General features: G+C 42.6%; 1 protein-coding gene across 9 annotated transcripts in view; it reads right to left on the bottom strand.

Annotated features, from left to right (window-relative positions):
* CATSPERE (catsper channel auxiliary subunit epsilon) overlaps positions 1-20,669 on the bottom strand; it is a 41,116-nt gene extending 20,447 nt beyond the window's left edge. For 4 of the 9 annotated variants that reach the window (XR_005455075.1, XR_005455074.1, XM_038761447.1 and 1 more), the window contains exons 1-10: positions 20,599-20,669; positions 19,910-19,958; positions 18,092-18,165; positions 17,101-17,170; positions 15,752-15,816; positions 13,387-13,414; positions 10,084-10,161; positions 7,521-7,627; positions 2,551-3,037; positions 986-1,454 (exon numbers count right to left, since the gene is read on the bottom strand). Coding sequence is in view for 7 of the 9 variants with exons in the window: in XM_038761447.1 (XP_038617375.1) it covers positions 986-1,454; positions 2,551-3,037; positions 7,521-7,627; positions 10,084-10,161; positions 13,387-13,414; positions 15,752-15,816; positions 17,101-17,170; positions 18,092-18,165; positions 19,910-19,958; positions 20,599-20,669 (1,498 nt within the window). In the remaining 2 variants the exon portion in view is untranslated. Of the gene's footprint in view, positions 1-985; positions 1,455-2,550; positions 3,038-7,520; positions 7,628-10,083; positions 10,162-13,386; positions 13,415-15,751; positions 15,817-17,100; positions 17,171-17,771; positions 18,166-19,909; positions 19,959-20,598 lie in introns of those variants that run through there. The other 5 variants (XM_038761454.1, XM_038761451.1, XM_038761448.1 and 2 more) reach the window with 5 other exon arrangements.
* Positions 20,670-22,158: the final 1,489 nt, after the last annotated feature.

The following is a 22,158-nucleotide window of genomic DNA, read 5'->3' as shown; positions in this document are numbered from 1 at the left end:
TAAGCACCCAACTCCCAGTTTTAATCCCCATTTTGCAGATGAGGGGACTGAGGCGTAGAGAAGTGAAGCAGCTCTCCCAAGGTCACACAGCAGACAGGTGGTGGAGCCGGGATGAGAACCCAGACCCTCAGACTCTCAGGTCTGTGTCCTTTCCACGAGTAGGCTATGCCGCTTTCACCGATCTTTGCTGAACAAGCTTACTCAATTGTTTCTGAGTCCTGCCACACAAATTCACTCCTCTCCACATTTCTCAAGAGGATCTCCAACTAGTCGATGTCCAGGGAGTGGGGCCTTATTTTTCTCCATCTCCCAGGAGGCAGTAAACTAGGGTAAGCCCATGGTTTTCCCCATTTTCTTGTCAAAGTGGAAGGCAGTTGTTTCATTGCGACTCTGCTTATGAAACCACAATCCTCAAAAAATACCTTCCATTTTTACAAATAGCCCCAGAAAGCTGCAGGTGCTCCAGGAACTATCTTTTTTTTCTCCTAAGGCATTTGTTTGGCACTTAGTATGTGCCAGGCACTGTACTATGCACTGGGCTAGATACAAGCTAATCAGGTTGGACACAGTCCGTGTCCCACATGGGGCTCCCTGTCTTGATCCTTATTTTACAGATGAGGGAACACCTCAGCCCAGAGAAGTGAAGTGACTTGCCCAAGGTCACCCAGCAGACAAGCAGGGGAGCCAGGATTAGAACCCAGGTCCTTCCGACTCCCAGGCCCGGGCTCTATCCGCTAGGCCATGCTGCTTCTCTATCTCTGCCAGAAATGACGTAAAACAGGCAACATATTTGTCACAAACTGTTCTGGAAAAGTTATCATTGCTGAACAAATACCCTCAAATCTACTCATCAATCAATCATATTTATTAAGTACTTTCTATGTGCAAGAGGACTGAACTAAGTGATTGGGAGAGTACAACGGAATTAGCGGACAAGTTTCCTGCCCAGAACAAGCTCATTCCAAGAAAATAAACAACATTTTACCGAGAAAAACTTGGTGAATGAAGTCACCTTCTGGTAGGCTCTCATTTTCCTTAAACATTTGTAGGAAGCCCTGAATTAAATGGTTTTGGTAACTGTAGTACATGTTACGATCATCCCACAGCAACAGATTGGGCACTGCTGAATTTAGGAATAATAGAGATATGGCATTCTGCACTGGGACTTGCCAAGAAAGGTCTTCCAGTATCCATTGTTTTTTATCTTCCCAGTAGGTTGCTAAGTAAAGCGATTTTGTGGCACCACAGGGACTGCAATAGCTCAGTAACAGAGTAATATCAGACGGGTGTAAAGTGTATTCCATGTTGGCTATGGTGATTGCAGCGTCCAAGGGCAACTTTAGAATCTCTCTGAGCTCTGTCACAGTTGTTAACTTGACAAATAGGTTTCCAGTATACCCGAGGTAAACTGTGTCTATTGACCATAGTATTACTTTGCTTAATTTGCTAGAGATCTGAAAAGACAACCAAAAAAAAAAAAAAACAGTGCAAGAACTGTAATCAGGTAAGCAAAAGATTTCATTTTGCTAATTGTTCTGGTTTTACCAATTTACCTAAAAGATACAAAAATTACAGTGCACAGAACTAAGGTTCTTGCTCTACAGGCAGTCCTCAACTTCAGATTTAAGCTATTGATACACGGCATTTACAACCTTTTTGAATTTACACCCTGTTTCAGGTTTAGTTTTGACTTCATCAGTTTTGACTTGAAAACCCCAGCCTCTTCTACGGCCCAAGTGGTGGTAGTCGAGGGGGCTGGGGAGGGCATATGAGAGCTGTATAGGGAAATGATTTTTAAAGTGACAATGGGTGGAAGGAAAACTGAAGTTTAAAGGGTGAGGTGGAAGGAAGAGGGGAGGTGAGCAGGAGAGGCTGAAGAGAAGCAGCATGGCCTAGTGGACAGGGCACGGGCTTGGGAGCCAGAAGGACCTGCGTTCTAATCCTGGCTCCGCCACTTGTCTTTTGTGTCATCTTGGGTAAGTCACTTCACTTCTCTGGGCCTCAGTTTCCTTATCTGTCAAATGGGGATTAAGCCTGGTTGCTCCATTTGGGACACGGACTGTGTCGAACCTGATGTATTCGTGTCCACCCCAGCACTTAGTTCAGTGTCTGGCATACAGTAAGCCCCTAACAACTACCACAATTAGCATTACTGTTATTAGCGGAAGGTCAACACCTCCGTTTCACTTCCAGAACCTCTCGGATTCCATAGAAATAGTAGTAGTTCTACAACTCATCTATAATTGAGTATATAATTTGGGGTAATATTGGTTAAAAATCGGGTATTCAACCTTGGTTCGAGAACTAATTCCATTTGCTATAACATTTATAACTAATTTGTAATGTTGTCCCCATGAGAAAATGGAAACCTGACAATGTTGTTCCCATGAGAAAATGGAAACCTGACAGGGGATGGATTTGTTGAGCTACTTGACTGTCATGGCGAAATTTCACTTTAATCTCTAGCTTTCAAATCTTACTCATTATATTTTGAAACAAAAAGTTCAGACATCCTTTGAGAATTTTCCCCTTATAAAACTCTTGACTAACCTTTCCAGTATTTTCAAATAAACACCATTTCCTTGAAGTTATTCCAATAATTTCAGTTTTGGGAAAGTTGTAGTCGTCGACGAGTGATAAAAAATCATGGAAAGGTGTTTCTAGGTAAACGCTACCATTTATCAATATGAAGATTCCACTTTCTGACATTGCCACATTAGATACTGTAAATCTTCGATCATCCAAGATTGGTGATTTGATTTTCCTTGCAGACCTGAATCCATCATTTGTATAGAACACTCCGAATTCTGACAACAAAACACCAATTACCGGAAGACATTCTGACCATTTAACAATGAGCTCACTATTTTTTGGTGCAGAGAGAGGCAACTCATTTTCACGCAAATGAAATTCAGACTGAGAGGGACCTATTATGAAATAGCTGTCTGCAATAAAGCAATCCTGAAAAGCCACTGGTTTTCCTATAATCTTCAGTATGATCCCACTGGGTTTTATTGATAAGAGAAATTCCCAGATCCTAGAAAAAGACAGGTAAAATGGGTAAGAATGCAAGGCATTGAGTTCTTCCAGCCCTTAAGAAAAACATCATAATAAAATATCATAATGTGCTCAATTGTTCCCTGATCTCTCCTGGCGGTGGGTTGGGGGGGGCAGTTAGGAAGGGGGACAGGGAATCGATTAATCACCGGTATTTATTGATTACTTATTGAGAAGCAGCATGGCCTAGTGGATAGAGCACAGCCTGGGAGTCAGAGGTCATGGGTTCTAATCTCGGCTCTGCCACATGTCTGCTGTGTGACCTTGGGCAAGTCACTTAACATTTTACAGAAGAGGATCAAAACTGTGAGCCCCGTGAGGGACAAGGACTGTGTCCAACCTGATTACCTCGTTCTACCCCAGTGCTTAGAAGAGTGCTTGGCACATTGTAAGAGCTTAACAAATACCACAATTATTATTCTTGCTGTGTGCAGAGCACTTTGGTGACTACAAGAGAAGCAAAAGCAAGGGTCCCTGCCCTTAAGAGGCTTACAATCTAATAGGGGAGATAGGTACACATATCATTCCTAGAAAATAGGGAGCAAGGGGAAGAACAAGGATATACCTGGTAGTAATCCCTTTCAATAAAGGAAAAAAGAAATGAAAAACTTGTCGCACATTCAGGAGGGATGGTGGTGAATTCAGTTGTTCCTCAGTCCCGGGCCTGGGCTTGTTGGGGACACAGAATTCTGGAAGCCCACTTGGATCAGATGGGTGGCGCTTAGTACAGTGCTCTGCACACAGTAAGCGCTCAATAAATACGATTGATTGATTGATTGATTGGGGAGGGTGCAGATCACTCAGAGGAATCTGTGGACAACTGGTCGATCTGCTGACTGTCTCTACTGGAGACGGTCTAATCAGATGGTCAGCCGGCAGAGCTCAGTTTCACAGGCCCAAATACTTGACTGTGGTTCAGTGGAAAGAGCCCAGGCTTGGGAGTCGGAGGTCATGGGTTCTAATTCTGGCTCTGCCACTTGTCAGCTGTGTGACTTTGGGCAAGACACTTAACTTCTCTGTGTCTCAGTGACCTCATCGGCAAAATGGGGATTAAGACTGGGAGCCCCACATGGGACAACCTGATGACCTTGTATCTACCCCAGCACTTAGAACAGTGCTTGGCACATAGTAAGCACTTAACAAATACTATCATTATTATTATTATTGTTATTGGCTACATGGCCTTGACCATAGATTTGGGCAGATCCATATAAACAAATGGCAAACCCCCCAATAATAATAATAATAACAGTGGTATTAAGTGCTTACTCTGTGACAGGCCCTGTCATTTATTACTATTATTATTGTTATTAAGCACTGGGGTGGGAACAAGCAAATCAGGTTGGACACAGTCCCTGACGCTCATGGGGCTCACAGTTTTAATCCCCATTTTACAGATGAGAAAACTGAGGCTTAGAGAAGTAAAGTGACTTGCCCAAGGCCACACGGCAGACAACTGGATTATTACAACAGTAGACAATTAGGGAAGCAGTGTGGCGCAGTGGAAAGAGCCCGGGCTTGGGAGTCAGAGGTTGTGGGTTCTAATCCCGGCTCTGCCACTTGTCAGCTGTGGGACTCTGGGCAAGTCACTTCACTTCTCTAGGCCTCAGTGACCTCATCTGTAAAATGGGGATGAAGACTGTGAGCCCCACGTGGGACAACCTGCTGGCTTTGTATCCCCCACAGTGCTTAGAACAGTGCTTGGCACATAGTAAGCGCTTAACAAATACCAACATTATAATTATTAATTGGCTGAGCTGTTATTAGAATCAATGACCTTCTGAGTTCCAGGCCTATGCTCTAAGCACTATGCCGTGGCCTTCCCAGGTCACCAAGTTAATAATAATAATAATAATAATAATAATAATGATATTTGTTAAGAATTTACTATGTGCCAAGCACTGTTCTAAGCGCTGGGGTAGATACAAGGTCAGCAGGTTGTCCCACGTAGGGCTCACAGTCTTCATCCCCATTTTACAGATGAGGTCACTGAGGCCCAGAGAAGTGAAGTGACTTGCCCAGAGTCCCACAGCTGACAAGTGGCGGAGCTGGGATTAGAACCCATGACCTCTGACTCCCAAGCCCGAGCTCTTTCCACTGAGCCACTAAAAACAAGGCTAAACACGTTTCCCCCTTCTAGACTGTGAGCCTGTTGTTGGGTAGGGACCGTCTCTATATGTTGCCGACTTGTACTTCCCAAGCACTTGGCACAGTGCTCCGCACACAGTAAGCGCTCAATAAATATGATTGAATGAATGAATGAATGAATGTTTGTGCTATTAATATGTGGATGATGCAGATTTTTTCTCAAACATTACCGTGGGCAGAACTGGTCACTGAATATCGATACAGCCCTGAAAGATTAAGTTTATTCTACAGCTGGGAATGATTTCAATATCATTTTTAATGGAATATACACATCTTCTAGTCCAACTAAAGGAATGTGAAGGATGCTTAAACTTCAAACGGAACCTTAGCAAGATTTGAAAAATGGTGGCCATTTTGAACCAGGGATGGAAGAGGGGAGAAAAATTCAGGTTTTGGCAACTACCTTCAAACAGTTTTTACTTAATATAAGGCTATCCCAAACACGCACATGTTTCTGAGCGTTTTAACGTTTTATCTCTGAATCGGATCAATTCACATTCCTCCTAATCAGTCACCCCAAGCTCATTCTTATTTTATAATCTTTTTCTGTTGGGCATTTCTAATATCGTCTTGGATATTTTGATGTACGCTACTATGCTGCCACCCGATGGTAAAATGCAACAAATGTGCTAAATAAAACGTTTTAGATTTTACTTAAAGGCGGCAAATTTTCCCTTTGAATGCAGGGGCAGATGGGAAGCCAAAGGTACGGGGGCTGACATAAAGTAAGGGAGCGGGGAGAGAAAAAGATGGACACAGAGACTCGGAGACAGGAATTCAGGGACCAGCCTTAAATGAAATCTACAAACACCACAAAGGGTATGGTCCAAATAAACAAACCAAATTTAGAGAGCTCTGCCTTCGGGTTTAGTATTGCAGGTTCAAAGAGAGGAAAAAAATCAACTATCTTCTATAATATTTAAAATTCATTAATGTAGGAAGTTGTGCAGGCGGAGAGATTCGAGAAAGATTTGGAAAATGAATGTTTGAGCTATCCACAGTAGGTTGCTAAATGAGCACATCTGTAGGGATGATCCTACGAATCTCTAACAACAAAATGGCAAAAGTGAACCTCATTGCCTTCGGTAGAGACAGAGTGCTGGGCTGGCTCAGTAATCTGGACTACTCAGTACATCCTCTGCAATGTATTCATTAAAGTGTTTGACATCATTAGGGGATCTGGAAACTAAAGGGTACAACCAGTATGCACAAATACTATGGATAATGATGATGGCAGAAAAACCTTTTCTCCTGCCACTGCACTGCACCCGAAACAGGCATGGGTTGTTGGAAGAATGTTTCTTAAATCCCTAATTTATTTATTTATTTATTTATTTATTTCATTTTAAGGCTCTATTGTCCCTGCCAGAATGATCTTAAATCAATTCAAAAATCTATCCGAATTCCACCAAAGATGAAAAGTCAATTTAGCACATTTTCAAGCCATCAAAAGAAAGGGCATTATTCTGGAATACAATATTTGGAAAACCTGATTATTTTTAAGTGCCTAATTTTTTTTTATAAAGGCTCCAGTTTTCTTGAGTAACATACTTTACATTAGACATTGCTTTTCTTATACGTGTTCACTATATAGTCAAACAATTGATCATTTCTTATTGAGTGTTTACTAGGCATAGAGCACTGCATTAAGCACTGGGAAAAGTATAATATAGCAATATAACAGAGTTGGTAGACACATTCCCAGGCCACAATGAGCTAGTTATCAAAAAGATTTGTGTTGCTAAGTTTTAGATTGACGTCGTTGGTAGAAAATCAAAGTTGAGGAAGATTACCATTGATTAAACAAGGTAGTTTTAATTTCATGAGTTCATCTAGTTACTATACTACTAAAGAAACACTGCCCATGCAGATGTTACGGTACATGAATCATAAATAGAAAATGGGGAAGCTGCGTGGCGTTGTGGCTAGTTCAGCAGGCCTGGGAGTCAGAAGGACCTGGGTTCTAATTCAGTTTCCATCAATCGTCTGCTCTGTGACCTTGGGCCAGTCATTTCACTTCTCTGGGGTTCAGTCACCTCATCTGTAAATTGGGGATTAAAACTGTGCACCCCATGTGGAACATGGATTGGGTCCACACTGATTAGTTTGTGCCTGCTCAGTACAGTGCCTGGCACATAGTAAGCACTTAACAAGTATCAAAACAGAAAATAAAGGCTAAAGCAAAATCTGAAATTTTTGAAACGGATACTTCATCCCAATTATATTTTTTAACTCCCCCAATCCAAACGCTAAATAGTGATATGAGAGAAATGAAATTGAAGCTTAGTTCTGCGTAGGATATTTAAATGAATTACCCAAAGTCTGTTCTAGGTTTTGGAGTAAATGTTCTGATTTGCAAATAAGAATAAAGAATAGGCTCCTGTCCCATATCAATGAACTGCCTGGTGAGAATCCTGGAATTCTATGAAACACAACAAAAGCATAGAATATCATGAATTTTGAATTTTAAATCACAAAAACATTTTTCCTTGATATTTCAATATACTGTGTAAGCACTATTATGAAAACATTCTAGCAAAATTGAACAGGGTGCTGCAAAAATAATCACTTGACAAAAGAACTATCTAGGAAACTAGAACCAATTTTTATTCCGTGTGGCCAAGAACCTACATCAAAAATAAAACCACTTAATTTAATTTGTGGAGGTGCAATCATTGATGAGGGAAGAAAATAGAAATCAATTTGCCAAATTCAACCAACTGAATGGCAGGCTCTTTAAATGATAAGAGGGGAAACACTCACTCAACCTTTTCTCCCTTCTACTCCTACTGCAGGAGTGATGGATAAGAGAGATTGAGTTATAACTAACTGAGGGTGTAAGACGTTGGTATGTGATAATGAAAACTGTGATGTTGGTGACGGTATAGGAAAGTGCCATTTTTCCAAGCCGGGAAAAATTTCATTCAAGGATTTTGTTGTTTGTGATCCTGCCTTGCTACACGATGCGTAGCTTGCTACGTGATCTAAGTACGACCTTAGATGTGGATGGAACTGGTCAAGGGGTTAGATGTGGCAATTTTGAGGGGCACTTTCATTCATTCATTCATTCAATCGTATTTATTGAGTGCTTACTGTGTGCAGAGCACTGAACTAAGCGCTTGGGAAGTACAAGTTGGCAACATATAGAGACGGTCCCTACCCAACAACGGGCTCACAGTCTAGAAGGGAGAGATAAACAACAAGACAAAACAAATAGACAGGTCTACTTGTCTGCAGTGTGACTTCAGGGAGGTCACTTAACTTCTCTGGGGCTCAGTTTCCTCATTTGTAAAATGGGGATTGATTGTGAGCCCCATGTGGGACATGGACTGTGTCCAACCTAACGAGCTTGTATCTACCTCAGTGCTTAGTACATACAGTGCCTGGCACAGAGTAAGCGCTTAACAAATGCCATTAAAAAAATGAGGATGGTAAAACACAGGAACCACCTGTTTTCTGAAAAATGATCTAAATAGTATTGGAAGTAAGGGAGAATAGCAGTTTGTGTCTTAAAAGGCATTGAATGGTGCTTTACTTTATATAGCATGTCTGCACAGAGTAAGTGTTCAATAAATGTGATTGAATGAATGAGTGCATCGATAGCTGGTATGTAAAATTCTTGGGTTTCGTGATATTGATTTACCAACCCATCTGTTATATTCAGTCATATTGTAAATCTAACTACTCAGTCAAGTTTTCAAAATGCGTAAATCCTTTCCCAATCAAAGCAATCTGACTCTAACCATCAGCAATGATAGATTGACCTAATCTCCCCTTGAAGGTTGGACGGTCTTTAGTCTTACCCTCTTCCAGAGCTCCACAGGGAGATGATTCCATACTCTCACTTTCCCCTTGGAAGCTTATCAATAAAATACAAGATAGACAGTGTGTGTCGCTGTGTGTGTGTGTCGCTGTGTGTGTGTGTGTCTGTGTGAGTGTACATACATTCACATCAATGAAGTTATTTCTTTGCTTAGAGTACAGTCAGTTCTGCTAACACCCCTGTTTTCATTATATTATTTTTGGACATAAGTAGGAAAAATCAGGAAATGTTCTTTCCAAAATATGTGACGATTCTTACCCAAGACAATCCTCAAGTTGGCACAAGTTGATTTGCTGGAGGAAGACGTGGTTCTGTGTATACATAGGGCACATTGCTGAACTGTACTTTCCAAGTGCTTAGTACAGTGCTCTGCACACAGTAAGGGCTCAATAAATAAGATTGAATGAATGAATGAATGAATGAGTCAAGGCAAGGTGCTTCTATGCTTTCCAACCTTTGCCAAATTTCTCTACTAGACTGTACAGTGCTTCGAGTTTTTACAACTTGACAATATTCAGAATAGTAAAACAACAGTAAGTGCCTAAGGGATTAAGTATTCGACTAGTGGTGGACATAATAATACAGGAATTGGCTCTGAAAAATATCAATAATGGTGGATTTGTCTAACCCTCCACCTAGTAATTCCCAGCTCTAAGGCAGTTTTTCCAGAACAGGTGGTTCTTCAAGGATGCAACCCCTTCAGTATTAGCAGAAAGGACTGAATTCCCAACCTTTGCCAAATTTCTCTACTAGACTGTACAGTGCTTCGAGTTTTTACAACTTGACAATATTCAGAATAGTAAAACAACGGTAAGTGCCTAAGGGATTAAGTATTCAGCTAGTGGTGGACATAATAATACTGGAATTGGCTCTGAAAAATATCAATAATGGTGGATTCGTCTAACCCTCCACCTAGTAATTCCCAGCTCTAAGGCAGTTTTTCCAGAACGGGTGGTTCTTCAAGGATGCAACTCCTTTAGTATTAGCAGAAAGGACTGAATTGCTCTACATTATTTTCTTCTACTTTTACGATAAAGAAAAATCTTTCCACATACCACAGAAGGCATTTGTGCGGAGTGATGTAACTCAGATGCATCTGCGTTTTCTGGGTCAAACACCCATACACCTATTTTCTAGGAAGTAAAAGATGGGGGTTTATTGTGTTACAATAGCTTTATACCTCTTCGGTTTTGTGTCCTTAAAGACACTAAATGATGTTCTGCCGTATCTATAAAGCTGGCAAAACACTTGAATTTCATGATACTAGTCTACTAAAACCAATTTCATGATACTAGTTTACTAACATGCCTGTTATAAGTCTAAGGGCTCAGTCAGCCGTGTTTTTAAAATACATAAATCCTTTTCCAATCAGAGTAATCTAACCATCAACAGTGAGCTCCTCTTGTGACCTAGTCCCCCCCCCCCCCCCCGACCCATCTTCAAGATTAGGCGGGTATTAGCAGCAAACCGTAGCAGATAGAGCACGGGCTTGGGAGTCGAAGGCCCTGGGTTCTAATCCTGACGCTGCCACTTTTCTGCTGTGTGACCTTGGGCAAATCACTTCTCTGGGTCTCAGTTACCGCATCGATAAAATGGGGATCAAGACCGTGTGGCCCATGTAGGGCAGGGACCGTGTCCAGCCTGATTTGCTGGTATCCACCCCAGTGCCTGGCACACAGGGAGTGCTTAACAAATACCATTATAGTTATTATTATTAGAATTATTATTACTACTACCCTCTTCCAGGGCACAGAAGGGCGACACACTTCCCTACTCTCACTTTTCCAAGTATTCTTGCTGCCGGGCTGTGGCCTGGGATGGAAGGGCTGATTAGGCCGGATGAACAACCGACGGGAGAGGTATTTAAGCCTCTCTCATTTCACAGTAAACCTAAGCCTGCCCCATTCAGAGAAGCCAACTAATTAAATGTGACTGCTGAATTGTTGTGGCTATGCCTCCTCCTGCTCCTTCTGGGAACTGGCCACTTCCCAGAAACATGAAGACTCCTTAAGGGCGGAGTTCCTTAAACTGGGTTCCCCAGCCGTGGAGAATTGGGGCCACTGAATGGCACTGTTCTCGGCCGTCTAATTATCTGGCTATTTTCCTCAGTTACCTCATCTGTAAAATAGGGATTAAGACTGTGAGCCCCATGGGGGACAGGGACTGTGTCCATCCCAATTTGTTTGTATACACCCCAATGCTTAGTACAGTGCCAGACACATAATAAGTGCTTAACAAATACCAGAATTATTCTTTTTCCCTTTCGTTTGTAGACTCTGCCATAGTAATCTCCCTCTCACTCTTGGGCAGGTATCACCAAGGTATCCAGCACTTAAAACAGTGCTTTGCACATAGTAAGCACTTAACTGCCATTATTATTATTATAAGCTTCTTTGTTGGCTCATTATTCACCATCCAGTTTCTAGACTGTAAGCATATTATGGGCAGGGAATGTGTCTGCTGATTCTTTTGCACTGTACTCTCCCAAGCGCTTACTATGGTGTTCTGTACATAGTAAGTGCTCAATAAATATCACCGATTGATTCAAGTTACTCTTTATAATTTTTCCTTCGGCTTTTACTATCTCTGGGAAGCTTCTTTCTGACTTCCTGGGGCCAAAAAGGAGTACGTCGTTGAACCCTTGCTCTTGTATCCTGTTACCTAACTTTTCCCCTGAATATAACCAACTCTACATCTTCTCCCCACACCTTGGCTTTGCAATATTTATACTGAAATATAAACAAATACTGAAATGTAAACACCCTCTAGCCAGTAAACGCTCAATAAATGCGATTGATTCATCTGGGACTTTCTCGCCTCTCTAATTTATCATCTACAGCCATCAACTTCCTTCCCTTAGTCGGCTCTTTTCCCTTCCAGGTTTTGAGGCTACGCTGTATAAACTCCGTAATCAGTGACTTTAAACACTACAGTTATTGACCGGAATTCTTTATTTAAGAGTTTGATGTTTAAAGTGCATGGCAACCCTCTAATGGAAACTGTATCTTTCTAGGTAAAGCTGAATCTATACCAATAACTACTTAAAAACCCATCATCCTGGAAAAACATTGGTTAGATAGAGCAGTTGGATTATGTTGTTGAAGGAATGACATGAAAAAGAGTGGATTTAAGGTGTCGCCAGACAATAGTTTGAAAAACATTACCCGAGGCCGGAGGTGGACAAGCCTCCTAAGCTCAAGAGCCGCTGAGCAAAAAACATAATATCGCCGAGAGCCGCAAGTTGTAAAAAAAAAAACCCAAAAACCTCCTCTAACTGGAATGGAGAGTAAGTGATTCAGAAGGGTGAGGGAGGAAGAGAGGGACGGCAGGCAACCAAGAGACCAAGGAAAGCAGCGTGGCTTAGTCGAGAGAATGCTGACCTGTGAGTCAGAGGATCTAGGTTCTAATCCCGGCTCTACTGCTCATCTGCTGTGTGACTTTGGGCAAGTCACTTTACTTCTCTGGACCTTAGTTCCCTCATCTTGAAATTGGGGATTAAGGCTGTGAGCCCCATGTGGGTCAGGGACTGCGTACAACCTGATCAGCTCGTATCTACCCCAGCGCTCAGTACAGTGCCTGGCCCATAGTAAGTGCTTAAAAAAATACCATTAAAAACCCCCAGAAGATACAGGTGGGGAGCAGGGGCAGGAAGTGGGGGTGGCCGCCCTTCTCAGCCTGGACACTTGTCGGGAGGGATGCTGCTGCTGCTGCCACTGTAGCCCCGGGCTGCCAAGGCAAAATCAGAAATAATAAAGTCCGGGCTACCTGGCTTCTCACTGCAAGCCACAGACCTAGTGAAGAATCCTCGCATGGGGCTGATGAACTACAGTTTAGTCACCCCTGCTCTAGGCATTAATATTTATAACAATAATAATAATAACAATGGCATTTACTAAGCGCTTACTATGCAAAGCACTGGTCATCATCATCATCAATCGTATTTATTGAGCGCTTACCATGTGCAGAGCACTGTACTAAGCGCTTGGGAAGTCCAAATTGGCAACATCTAGAGACAGTCCCTACCCAACAGGGGGCTCACAGTCTAAAAGGGGGAGACGGAGAACAAAACCAAACATACTAACAAAATGAAATAAATAGAATAGATAGGTACAAGTAAAATAAAGAAATAAATAAATAAATAGAGTAATAAATATGTACAAACATATATACATATATACAGGATATATACATATATATACACACATATATATACGTGTACATACATATATACACATACATATACACATATACATATATACATATATATATACATATACATATACATGTACATATCGGTAGAGTGTAAGGCAGAAGAAAGGAAAGATAAGCAGTTTAAAAACAAAAACTATTTCCTGTACCTGAATCTCATTGACTGAATCGTATTCACTGTAAAAAAAGAAGAAAAAAACATTTTAAAGAAAAAGACAGAAAGTGAGGAACCTCTTGTCAAAGTGGTTATGAACTAGTTCACAGGGGTGTAATAATAATACTAATTATGGTGGTATTTGCTAATCACCATACTAAGCAATAGATATAAACAAGATCATCAGGCCAGATACAGTCCTTGTCCCATTTGAGGCTCACGGTGGAAGGGAGAATGGTATTTTATCCCCATTTCCAGATGAGGAAATTGAGGCCCAGAGAAGTTAAGAGACTCACCCAACGCCATGCACCAAGCAATTTAGGTAATGCCAGTACGTATTTGGAGATGATGAATTGACTGTTTGATCAATAAACGGAATCGTAAGAAGCAGCATGGCCTAGTGGACAGAGCACAGGCCTGGGGGTCAGAGGACCTGCGTTCTAATCCCGGGCTCTGCCAGTCGTCTGCTGTGTGACCTTGGGTGAGTTGCTTCACTTCCTCTGTCCCTCATTTTCCTCATCTATAAAATGGGGCTTAAGACTGTGAGCCCCATTGTGGAAATGTGGACTGTATAGAACATGATTATCTTGTATCTACTCCAGTGCTTAGTACAGTACCTGACCTGTCGTAAGCGCTCTGGACAGAATGACCCTCCCTGGTGACTCCATTGGACAATAGTAAGGTAATTGTCTCTCTTTCAGGCTCTCTCAGTCCAACACCCCCTTCCTCTTGAAAGCTTCCCACCCTTCTCCGGCCCCTTTGCAGCTTTGAAAATCATTTGTGCTCCTCCCGCCCGCCACCCGACCTCCGCTCCCTGTACCCCCAGAGCCAATGCCATAGACAAGTTTGCTGTCAGGAAGTCCAAACCAGTCCGAACCTGTGGGGTGTAAAGCTAGAACGATTTGAATTTAGGAATGTTGTAAATGTGAGCTCATCATTCCCCCTCGTCCCCCTCTCCATCCCCCCCATCTTACCTCCTTCCCCTCCCCACAGCACCTGTATATATGTTTGTACATATTTATTACTCTATTTATTTATTTTACTTCTGCATATCTATTCTATTTATTTTATTTTGTTAGTATGTTTGGTTTTGTTCTCTGTCTCCCCCTTTTAGACTGTGAGCCCACTGTTGGGTAGGGACTGTCTCTAGATGTTGCCAACTTGTACTTCCCAAGCGCTTAGTACAGTGCTCTGCACACAGTAAGCGCTCAATAAATATGATTGATTGATTGATTGATCATTGCTCCAAACTCTTAGGGGAAGAAGGAAGTCTGTAATGGGAAGAGAGGTCTTTTTACCTTGTTTTGCTTAACCAAGGTTAAGAACTAAGTGGTTTTTAACTACCCCAGCGCTTAGTGGGTGGGGATGGGAAAAGCGTGGGGGGCGTCCCACACACTGCCAAATCTATTAGTTGAGGGGTGCCCCCAAGGAGAGGGAGAGGGAGAGGGAGAGGGAGAGAGAGAGAGAGATGGGAAAGGAAGGGGGGAGGCTGATGCTGACACACTGTGAGCAGGGAATGGACTAGTAGTAGTAGTAGTAGTAGTAGTAGTAGTAGAAATAGTAGAAGTAGCATGGTCTAATGGGAATCAGAGGACCTAGGTTCTAATCCTGCTCCGCCACTTCCCCCGTGTGACCTCGAAAAAGTCACCTCACTTCTCTGTGCCTCAGTTCCCTTATCTGCAAAATGGGGATTCAGTACCTGTTCTCCCTCCTACTTAGACTGTGAACCCCGCGCAGGACCTGATGATCTTGAATCAACCCCAGTGCTTAGTAAACACAGTAAGCAGCTAACAGATACAATAATGGTAATAAGAATGATCTCCAGTGTTCCTGAATTGGTTTAGCAACTTTCCTGTTGCAGATTTTGAAATGCGGTTAACCTCTTACCCGCCTTACTCGCGCGATACAGAGCTGAACTTGCAAAGAATTTGTGAGGGCTAGGGGAGTGGAAAGGAGCCCAGATGGGGATGCACAAATTACAAGAGGGAACAAGAGTAGGAATGAGAGAAAGTAGGGGTTGGAGAGTGGGGGCCTAGAGTGTATGGATGAGCCCGCTGTTGGGTAGGGACTGTCTCTATGTGTTGCCGACTTGTACTTCCCAAGCGCTTAGTACAGTGCTCTGCACACAGTAAGCACTCAATAAATACGATTGATTGATTGATGATTGATTGGTTGCAGAACAGAGTAGATGAAAATGAAGATGAGTAGGGGATATGGTGGATGTACGTAAGAGATTTCTCCCCCTAAAAAGCACCCCCCCCCCCAAAAAAGTATGCAAATGAGAAATGGACCCAAGCCATTAACGAGAACATCAGTTGCCCGTACTGTATTTACCTGGAGGCTCAATCCGAATTACTTACCTTATATTTACATACCACAAAAAGCAATCAAGGGATCTATCTATAGCCAAAAAGCGTTCTATTTCCTGCTCGTAAAAAGAAAGGCAGAAGGAATGGAAATACGGTTATGGCAGCTATTCAGATGAATATTCGATGTATTATTATTATCATTACTATTAACAACAACAATAATAATTGTGGTATTTGTTAAGCGCTGATTATGTGTCAGGCACTAAGCAGATACAAGATTATTGGGTTGGACCCAGTTCCTGTCCCACATAGGGCTCACAGTCTTAATCTCCATTTTACTGATGAGGATTAGAACCCAGATCCTTCTGATTCCCAGGTCCCAGCTCTATCCATTAGGCTGTGCTGCTTTCTAAATGTTCAGATATGTTCTGAGCCTCATCTATGCATCCTAGATATATCAGCACAAACAGCTGATGTGTTTTGCACTGAGGCTAGTTACCCCTCCAAGAGCTATCCTTCTGTTACATCATCCCCTTAAAGCAAACCTCAAACGATTCAACGTAGAGGCAATCTGCTGGAAAAAGAGTCGGGTCTCGTGAGTAGCCAACAGTGTGAGGTTTTAATCAGGGCAGTCAAATTAGACAGGCTAATATGTCTGGGTGAGCATCAGATCGATGTTTACAGAGCTTGCGGTAGAGGCCGAATATTTTAAGTATTTAATTGTTTAAATTCATCATCATCATCAATCATCTTTATTGAGCGCTTACTATGTGCAGAGCACTGGACTAAGCGCTTGGGAAGTACAAATTGGCAACATATAGAGACAGTCCCTACCCAACAGTGGGCTCACGGTCTAAAAGGGGGAGACAGAGAACAAAACCAAACATACTAACAAAATAAAATAAATAGAATAGATAAAATAAAATAAATAGAATAGATAGATAGAACAAATTCATATTCTTATTGGAACGTATCCCCATTACTACTAGATCAGGTAGGGGAGACAAGGTCATGCTCTATTTCTTCTCATGCCCTAGCCCCCCACCCCAGTCAGCCGCAGGGTGGGATCCAATCTGGTAGAGACTCTTCTCCTCTTATACAGTGCTTACTGTGTGACCTTGGGAAAGTTACTTAACTTCTCTGTGGGACAGGAACTGTGTGGTCTTGTATCTACCCCAGGGCTTAGAATAGTGCTTGACACATAGTAAGTGCTTAACAAATACAATCATCTGTACACATGCATCACAAAACCAGAGAGCTAACATGAGGTAAGAGGGCACTGGGAAGAGTACCAGAAAAAAAACCAAACAAAAAAACAAACAACAACTCTCCAGAAACGTATTACATAAAATCTAACAGTCGTAGTCTCAGAAATATTTGCCATATTGAAAGCAACTTACCTCGCCTTGTACTATCGGTTTGATGCTGTGAAAATCAGAAACTAAACAGTGCATTTTTGTCTGCTTTTGGCTACAGAGAGAAAAAAGAATTGAAAAACCTGTTAAGGATTTAAAGTGTCTGCACTAATATCTAATACTCATTGCTACTAGTGAATACATGTGCATTTATTAGGTCTCGTTCCTGCTCCCCCCCACTCCTCCAACTTCTCTTGGTCCTGCTGACTTCTTATCTTGCCCGCATCACTTGGTTGAAAGCGAAAACAAAAACAACACCCAAAACACTGATTCATTCAAACCCAAATGTACATGGAAATCTAAAAATTCAATATGCTCTGCTTCTTATTTGCTTCTTGGGTTTGACAAGTGATTTCTCGAGAAGCAGTGTGGCCAAGCGGATAGAGCAAGGGCCTGGGAGTTAGAAGGACCTTGGTTCTAATCCTGACTCCAACACTTGTCTACTTTGTGACCTTAGGCACTTCACTTCTCTGGGCCTCAGTTTCCTCATCTGTAAAATGGGGGTTAAGACTATGAGCCCCATGTGGGACAGGGAATGTGTCCAACACAATTACCTTGCATCTACCCCAGAGCTTAGTACAGTGCCTGGCACAGGGTAAGCACTTAACAAACATCACAATTATTATTATTATTACTATTAGATCCCCAAAGGATACACATGACGATCTGTGTAACAAAATAAACAGTATTTTTAACTATATTATCATCAGCTCAGATTTTACATTCTTTAAAGATTTATGGACTCGACTGATCAGCAGACTCTAACGATCTTGGAAGAAGAACTGTTAGGCCAGTTACAGAAATTCTATGGTACCAATGGCTCAGTTTCAATTCCTTTGAAGAAATCACATTATCTTATATTTCATGCCGCTGTGGAAGTAACAAGTAAACACTTGTGTTAAAAAGTTTTCTTTTAGGAACTTTAGTACTCTCTGCACTTGAATAGTTTCTGGCGGCCTTTAATTTTAAACTTTACACTTTATTGCCGAGTAAGCAAAAAGGTGCAGCATCCCATTCCGTAAACTTCTCTCCTTCAAATATTAGCTCGATCTAAACAAAAAGAAAAGATGGAGAATTTTTAACAAATACCAAGTGTGACACTCTTCCCCCGAGTGTGGACTCTCCCCCCAGGGTGGCCTGCTCCCCCGTTGCCAATTCTTAGCTTAAAATTTTTACCTCCCATGAAAATTCTCGGTTCGTGCTGACCAGATCCAAGGGAGCCAGTTGTAAACCACCTGGTCCCTTTCCCCAGCCGCCTTACTTGGTGTGAGAAGCAGCGTGCCTCAGTGGGTACAGCACGGGCCTGGGCGTCAGAAGGACCTGGGTTCAAATCCCACTTCTGCCACCCATCTGCTCTGTGACCTTGGCCAAGTCACTTCCCTTCTCTGGGCCTCAGTTCCCTCATCTGTAAAATGGGGATTAAGGCTGTGAGCCCCTTATGGGACAGGGACTGGGTCTAACCTGATTAACTTGTATCTACCTCATTGTTTAGAACAGTGCCTGGCACATAATAAGCACTTTATTTATGATCCCATCCCATCTTATGATCTTATGATCCATCCCCCCATCTTACCTCCTTCCCTTCCCCACAGCACCTGTATATATGTATATATGTTTGTACATATTTATTACTCTATTTATTTATTTTACTTGTACATATCTATTCTATTTATTTTATTAGTATGTTTGGTTTTGTTCTCTGTCTCCCCCTTTTAGACTGTGAGCCCACTGTTGGGTAGGGACTGTCTCTATATGTTGCCAATTTGTACTTCCCGAGCGCTTAGTACAGTGCTCTGCACATAGCAAGCGCTCAATAAATACAATTGATGATGATGATGATGATTGGGGCAGGTGGGGAAAGTACTGCTTTTCTAAATCCACCCCACCACAGGCTGCAGACTCTTTGTTTTCCTTGGAAGTGATAGCAGTAGAAACCCGAACATCTTAGACCGGGCTCTGGGGGGGTAACGCAGCATTTCCTAGACTGGAATGTAACATTTCCTCTAGGCTGTAAGCTCTTCATGGGCAGGGAACGTCTCTACCGACTCTGTCATATCATCCTGGTCCAAGCCCTGAGTACAGTGCTCTGCGCATAGTACACACTCAACGAATAACGTGTGTTGATTGATTTCCTACTACAGGTCCTCTCTTTATTTTTTTTAACTCCATCACCTCTCCTGATCTACAACCTTTCCCCATCCCTGGAGCTAGCGCAGGCAGGCTTGAAAAGCTTCCACGTGGGTAGTCCGTTCCTTAAATTTGGGAAGTAGCACCTTAGCCATGGCGATTCCATGGTGCTGTGAAACTCAGGAACCATTCCCTGGGTGCCGCCATGTTGTTTCAAAGAAACTCAACGATCAAACTTAGCGAACGCAACAGACTTTAAACAAAGACTGTGAGCCCACTGTTGGGTAGGGACTGTCTCTATATGTTGCCAATTTGTACTACCCAAGCGCTTAGTACAGTGCTCTGCACATAGTAAGTGCTCAGTAAATACGATTGATGATGATGATGATGAACTATTAAACCTCCATTAGAGTATCAACTACTTATAGACAGGGAATAGGCCGCTGTTACTGTTTTTAGACTGTGAGCCCACTGTTGGGTAGGGACTGTCTCTATATGTTGCCAATTTGTACTTCCCAAGCGCTTAGTACAGTGCTCTGCACATAGTAAGCGCTCAATAAATATGATTGATGATGATGTTACTCTGGACTCTCCAAACGCCTAGTTCAGAGCACCACACCTAGTGTGGCTCAATAAACACTGCTGCTACTACTACTCCCCTACTTACAGAAGTCCTGGTTGTGACAATCAAAAAGTTTTCGGCCTTGATTCTGTACCTATTAGGAAAATAGGACCAAATATTAACACCCTTCACTCTCTGCTGCTCAGGCCAGTTTTCAGGAATCGGAAGACCTGGATCCTATTCCTCCCAGAAGCCTTCCCCGACTAAGCCCTCCTTTCCTCTTCTCCCACTCCCTTCTGCGTCACCCTGACTTGCTCCCCCCTCCCAACCCCACAGCATTTATGTACCTATCTGTAATTTATTTATTTATATTAATGCCCGTCACCCCACGCTGCGGGCAGGGGCTACGTCTGTTTGTTGTTACACTGAACTCTCCCCAACAGTACACAGTACTCTGCACACAGCAAGTGCTCAGTAAATACAACTGACTGACTGCTGCCAGTTAATAATAATAATGGTATTTATTAAGCGCTTACTATGTGCAAAGCACTGTTCTAAAGCACTGGGGAGGTTACAAGGTGATCAGGTTGTCCCACGGGGGGCTCACAGTCTTCATTCCCGTTTTACAGATGGGGAAACTTGTACTTCCCCAGCGCTTAGTACAGTGCTCTGCACGCAGTAAGCGCTCAATAGGATTGATTGATTGATTGATCATTATTATTATTAAATAAACCGAGGTGGTTGTTACTCCCCAGTGGGGAGGGAAAGGTCGCGACCGGGGCAGTCCCTCTTACGTCCACAAGGCGGAGCAGCCGCTCAACCAGCACAGCAAGGCCAGGCCCGCCAGGCTCAGGCGGCCCCTCATGGCCCCAACCGCCGTGCGCGCGCACCTCCCCGCGCGCATGCGCCCCCACCTCCCCGCGCGCATGCGCCCCCCGCTTCCTCGCCCCCTCCGCCCCGAACCGGAAGTGGCCGAGCTCGCGGCCGTCAGCCCCTCGGCCCTGAGGAGGCGCGCGTGCGCGTCCCTTCATTCATTCATTCATTCATTCATTCATTCCTCTATTTATTTATTAATCTGTTTATTTATTTATTAATCTGTTTATTTATTTATTTATTGTACTTGTACATATCTATCCTATTTATTTTATTTTGTTAGTATGTTTGGTTTTGTTCTCTGTCTCCCCCTTTTAGACTGTGAGCCCACTGTTGGGTAGGGACTGTCTCTAGATGTTGCCAATTTGTACTTCCCAAGCGCTTAGTACAGTGCTCTGCACATAGTAAGCGCTCAATAAATACGATTGATGATGATGATTCATTCACTCATTCAATCGTATTTATTGAGCGCTTACGGTTACAATAAATGATTGATTGATTGATTAATAGGCCATTCCTCTCACTCTTCCTGTCTATACAAACTCTGCTGTAAACTGTAAACTCATTATGGACAGGGAACATGCCCGCTAATTCTGTTGTACAGTACTTTCCCAAGCGCTGTCCTGGTTTTACTTTAAACCTCATTCATTCACCGCTAGGCCCTTGATGATTTAATGACATTTAGGATTTATTCCTGATGTGAATAGAGAACGTAAGCCTTCAGAGTGAGTCACCTCCCTCTCGTTGCTTACAATATCTGTTTGGAAAAAAGAAGTTTTTATTCTCTCCCTTTTCTCCTTCCCTCTTCATTTTAAGGGCTGATTCATAAAGTTCCAGGCTTTGTTCACCTTGTCACTTTTTCCAGGGATTTCCCTCAACACATCGCTCTAGAGAAAGTTATGCTGTCACCCTCTGCTCGTGTATGAAATATTGCCAAGACATGGAGGTTGAAGCCATCTAGGTTCAGCATTTCTTGTGTAGGGACTGTATATGTTGCCGACTTGTACTTCCCAAGCGCTTAGTACAGTGGTCTGCACACAGTAAGTGCTCAGTAAATACAATTGAATGAATGAATGAGGGGTGTTTACAGAGAATTGTGGTTCTGATAATAATAATAATCATAAAAACAATAATAAAAACATTTACCAAGGACATACTATGTGCCACGCACTGTTCTAAGCCCTAGGGTAGGTACAAGATAATCAGGTTGGACAGAGTTTTTATGCCACATGGGACTCATATTCTAAGTAGGAGGTAGAACAAGTATTGAATCCCCATTTTACAGATGAGGGAACTGAGGCCCAGAGAAATTAAGTGACCTGTTCAAGGTCAATCGGTGGACAAGTTGCCAGGGCGGGGAGGAGAATCCCAGTCCTCTGACTTCCGGAATTGTCCTCTTTCCACTAGGCCCCGCCACTTCTCTGATGCCAGTTTTCTTGGTGAAAAACTGGACTTTGTGTTTCTTTTATCCAGGAAAAAGG

This window comes from Tachyglossus aculeatus, chromosome 19, assembly GCF_015852505.1.
Source record: "Tachyglossus aculeatus isolate mTacAcu1 chromosome 19, mTacAcu1.pri, whole genome shotgun sequence".
NCBI lineage: Eukaryota > Metazoa > Chordata > Mammalia > Monotremata > Tachyglossidae > Tachyglossus > Tachyglossus aculeatus.
Note: the sequence above shows the minus strand (reverse complement) of the source record. Positions and strands in the feature narration are given on the sequence as shown.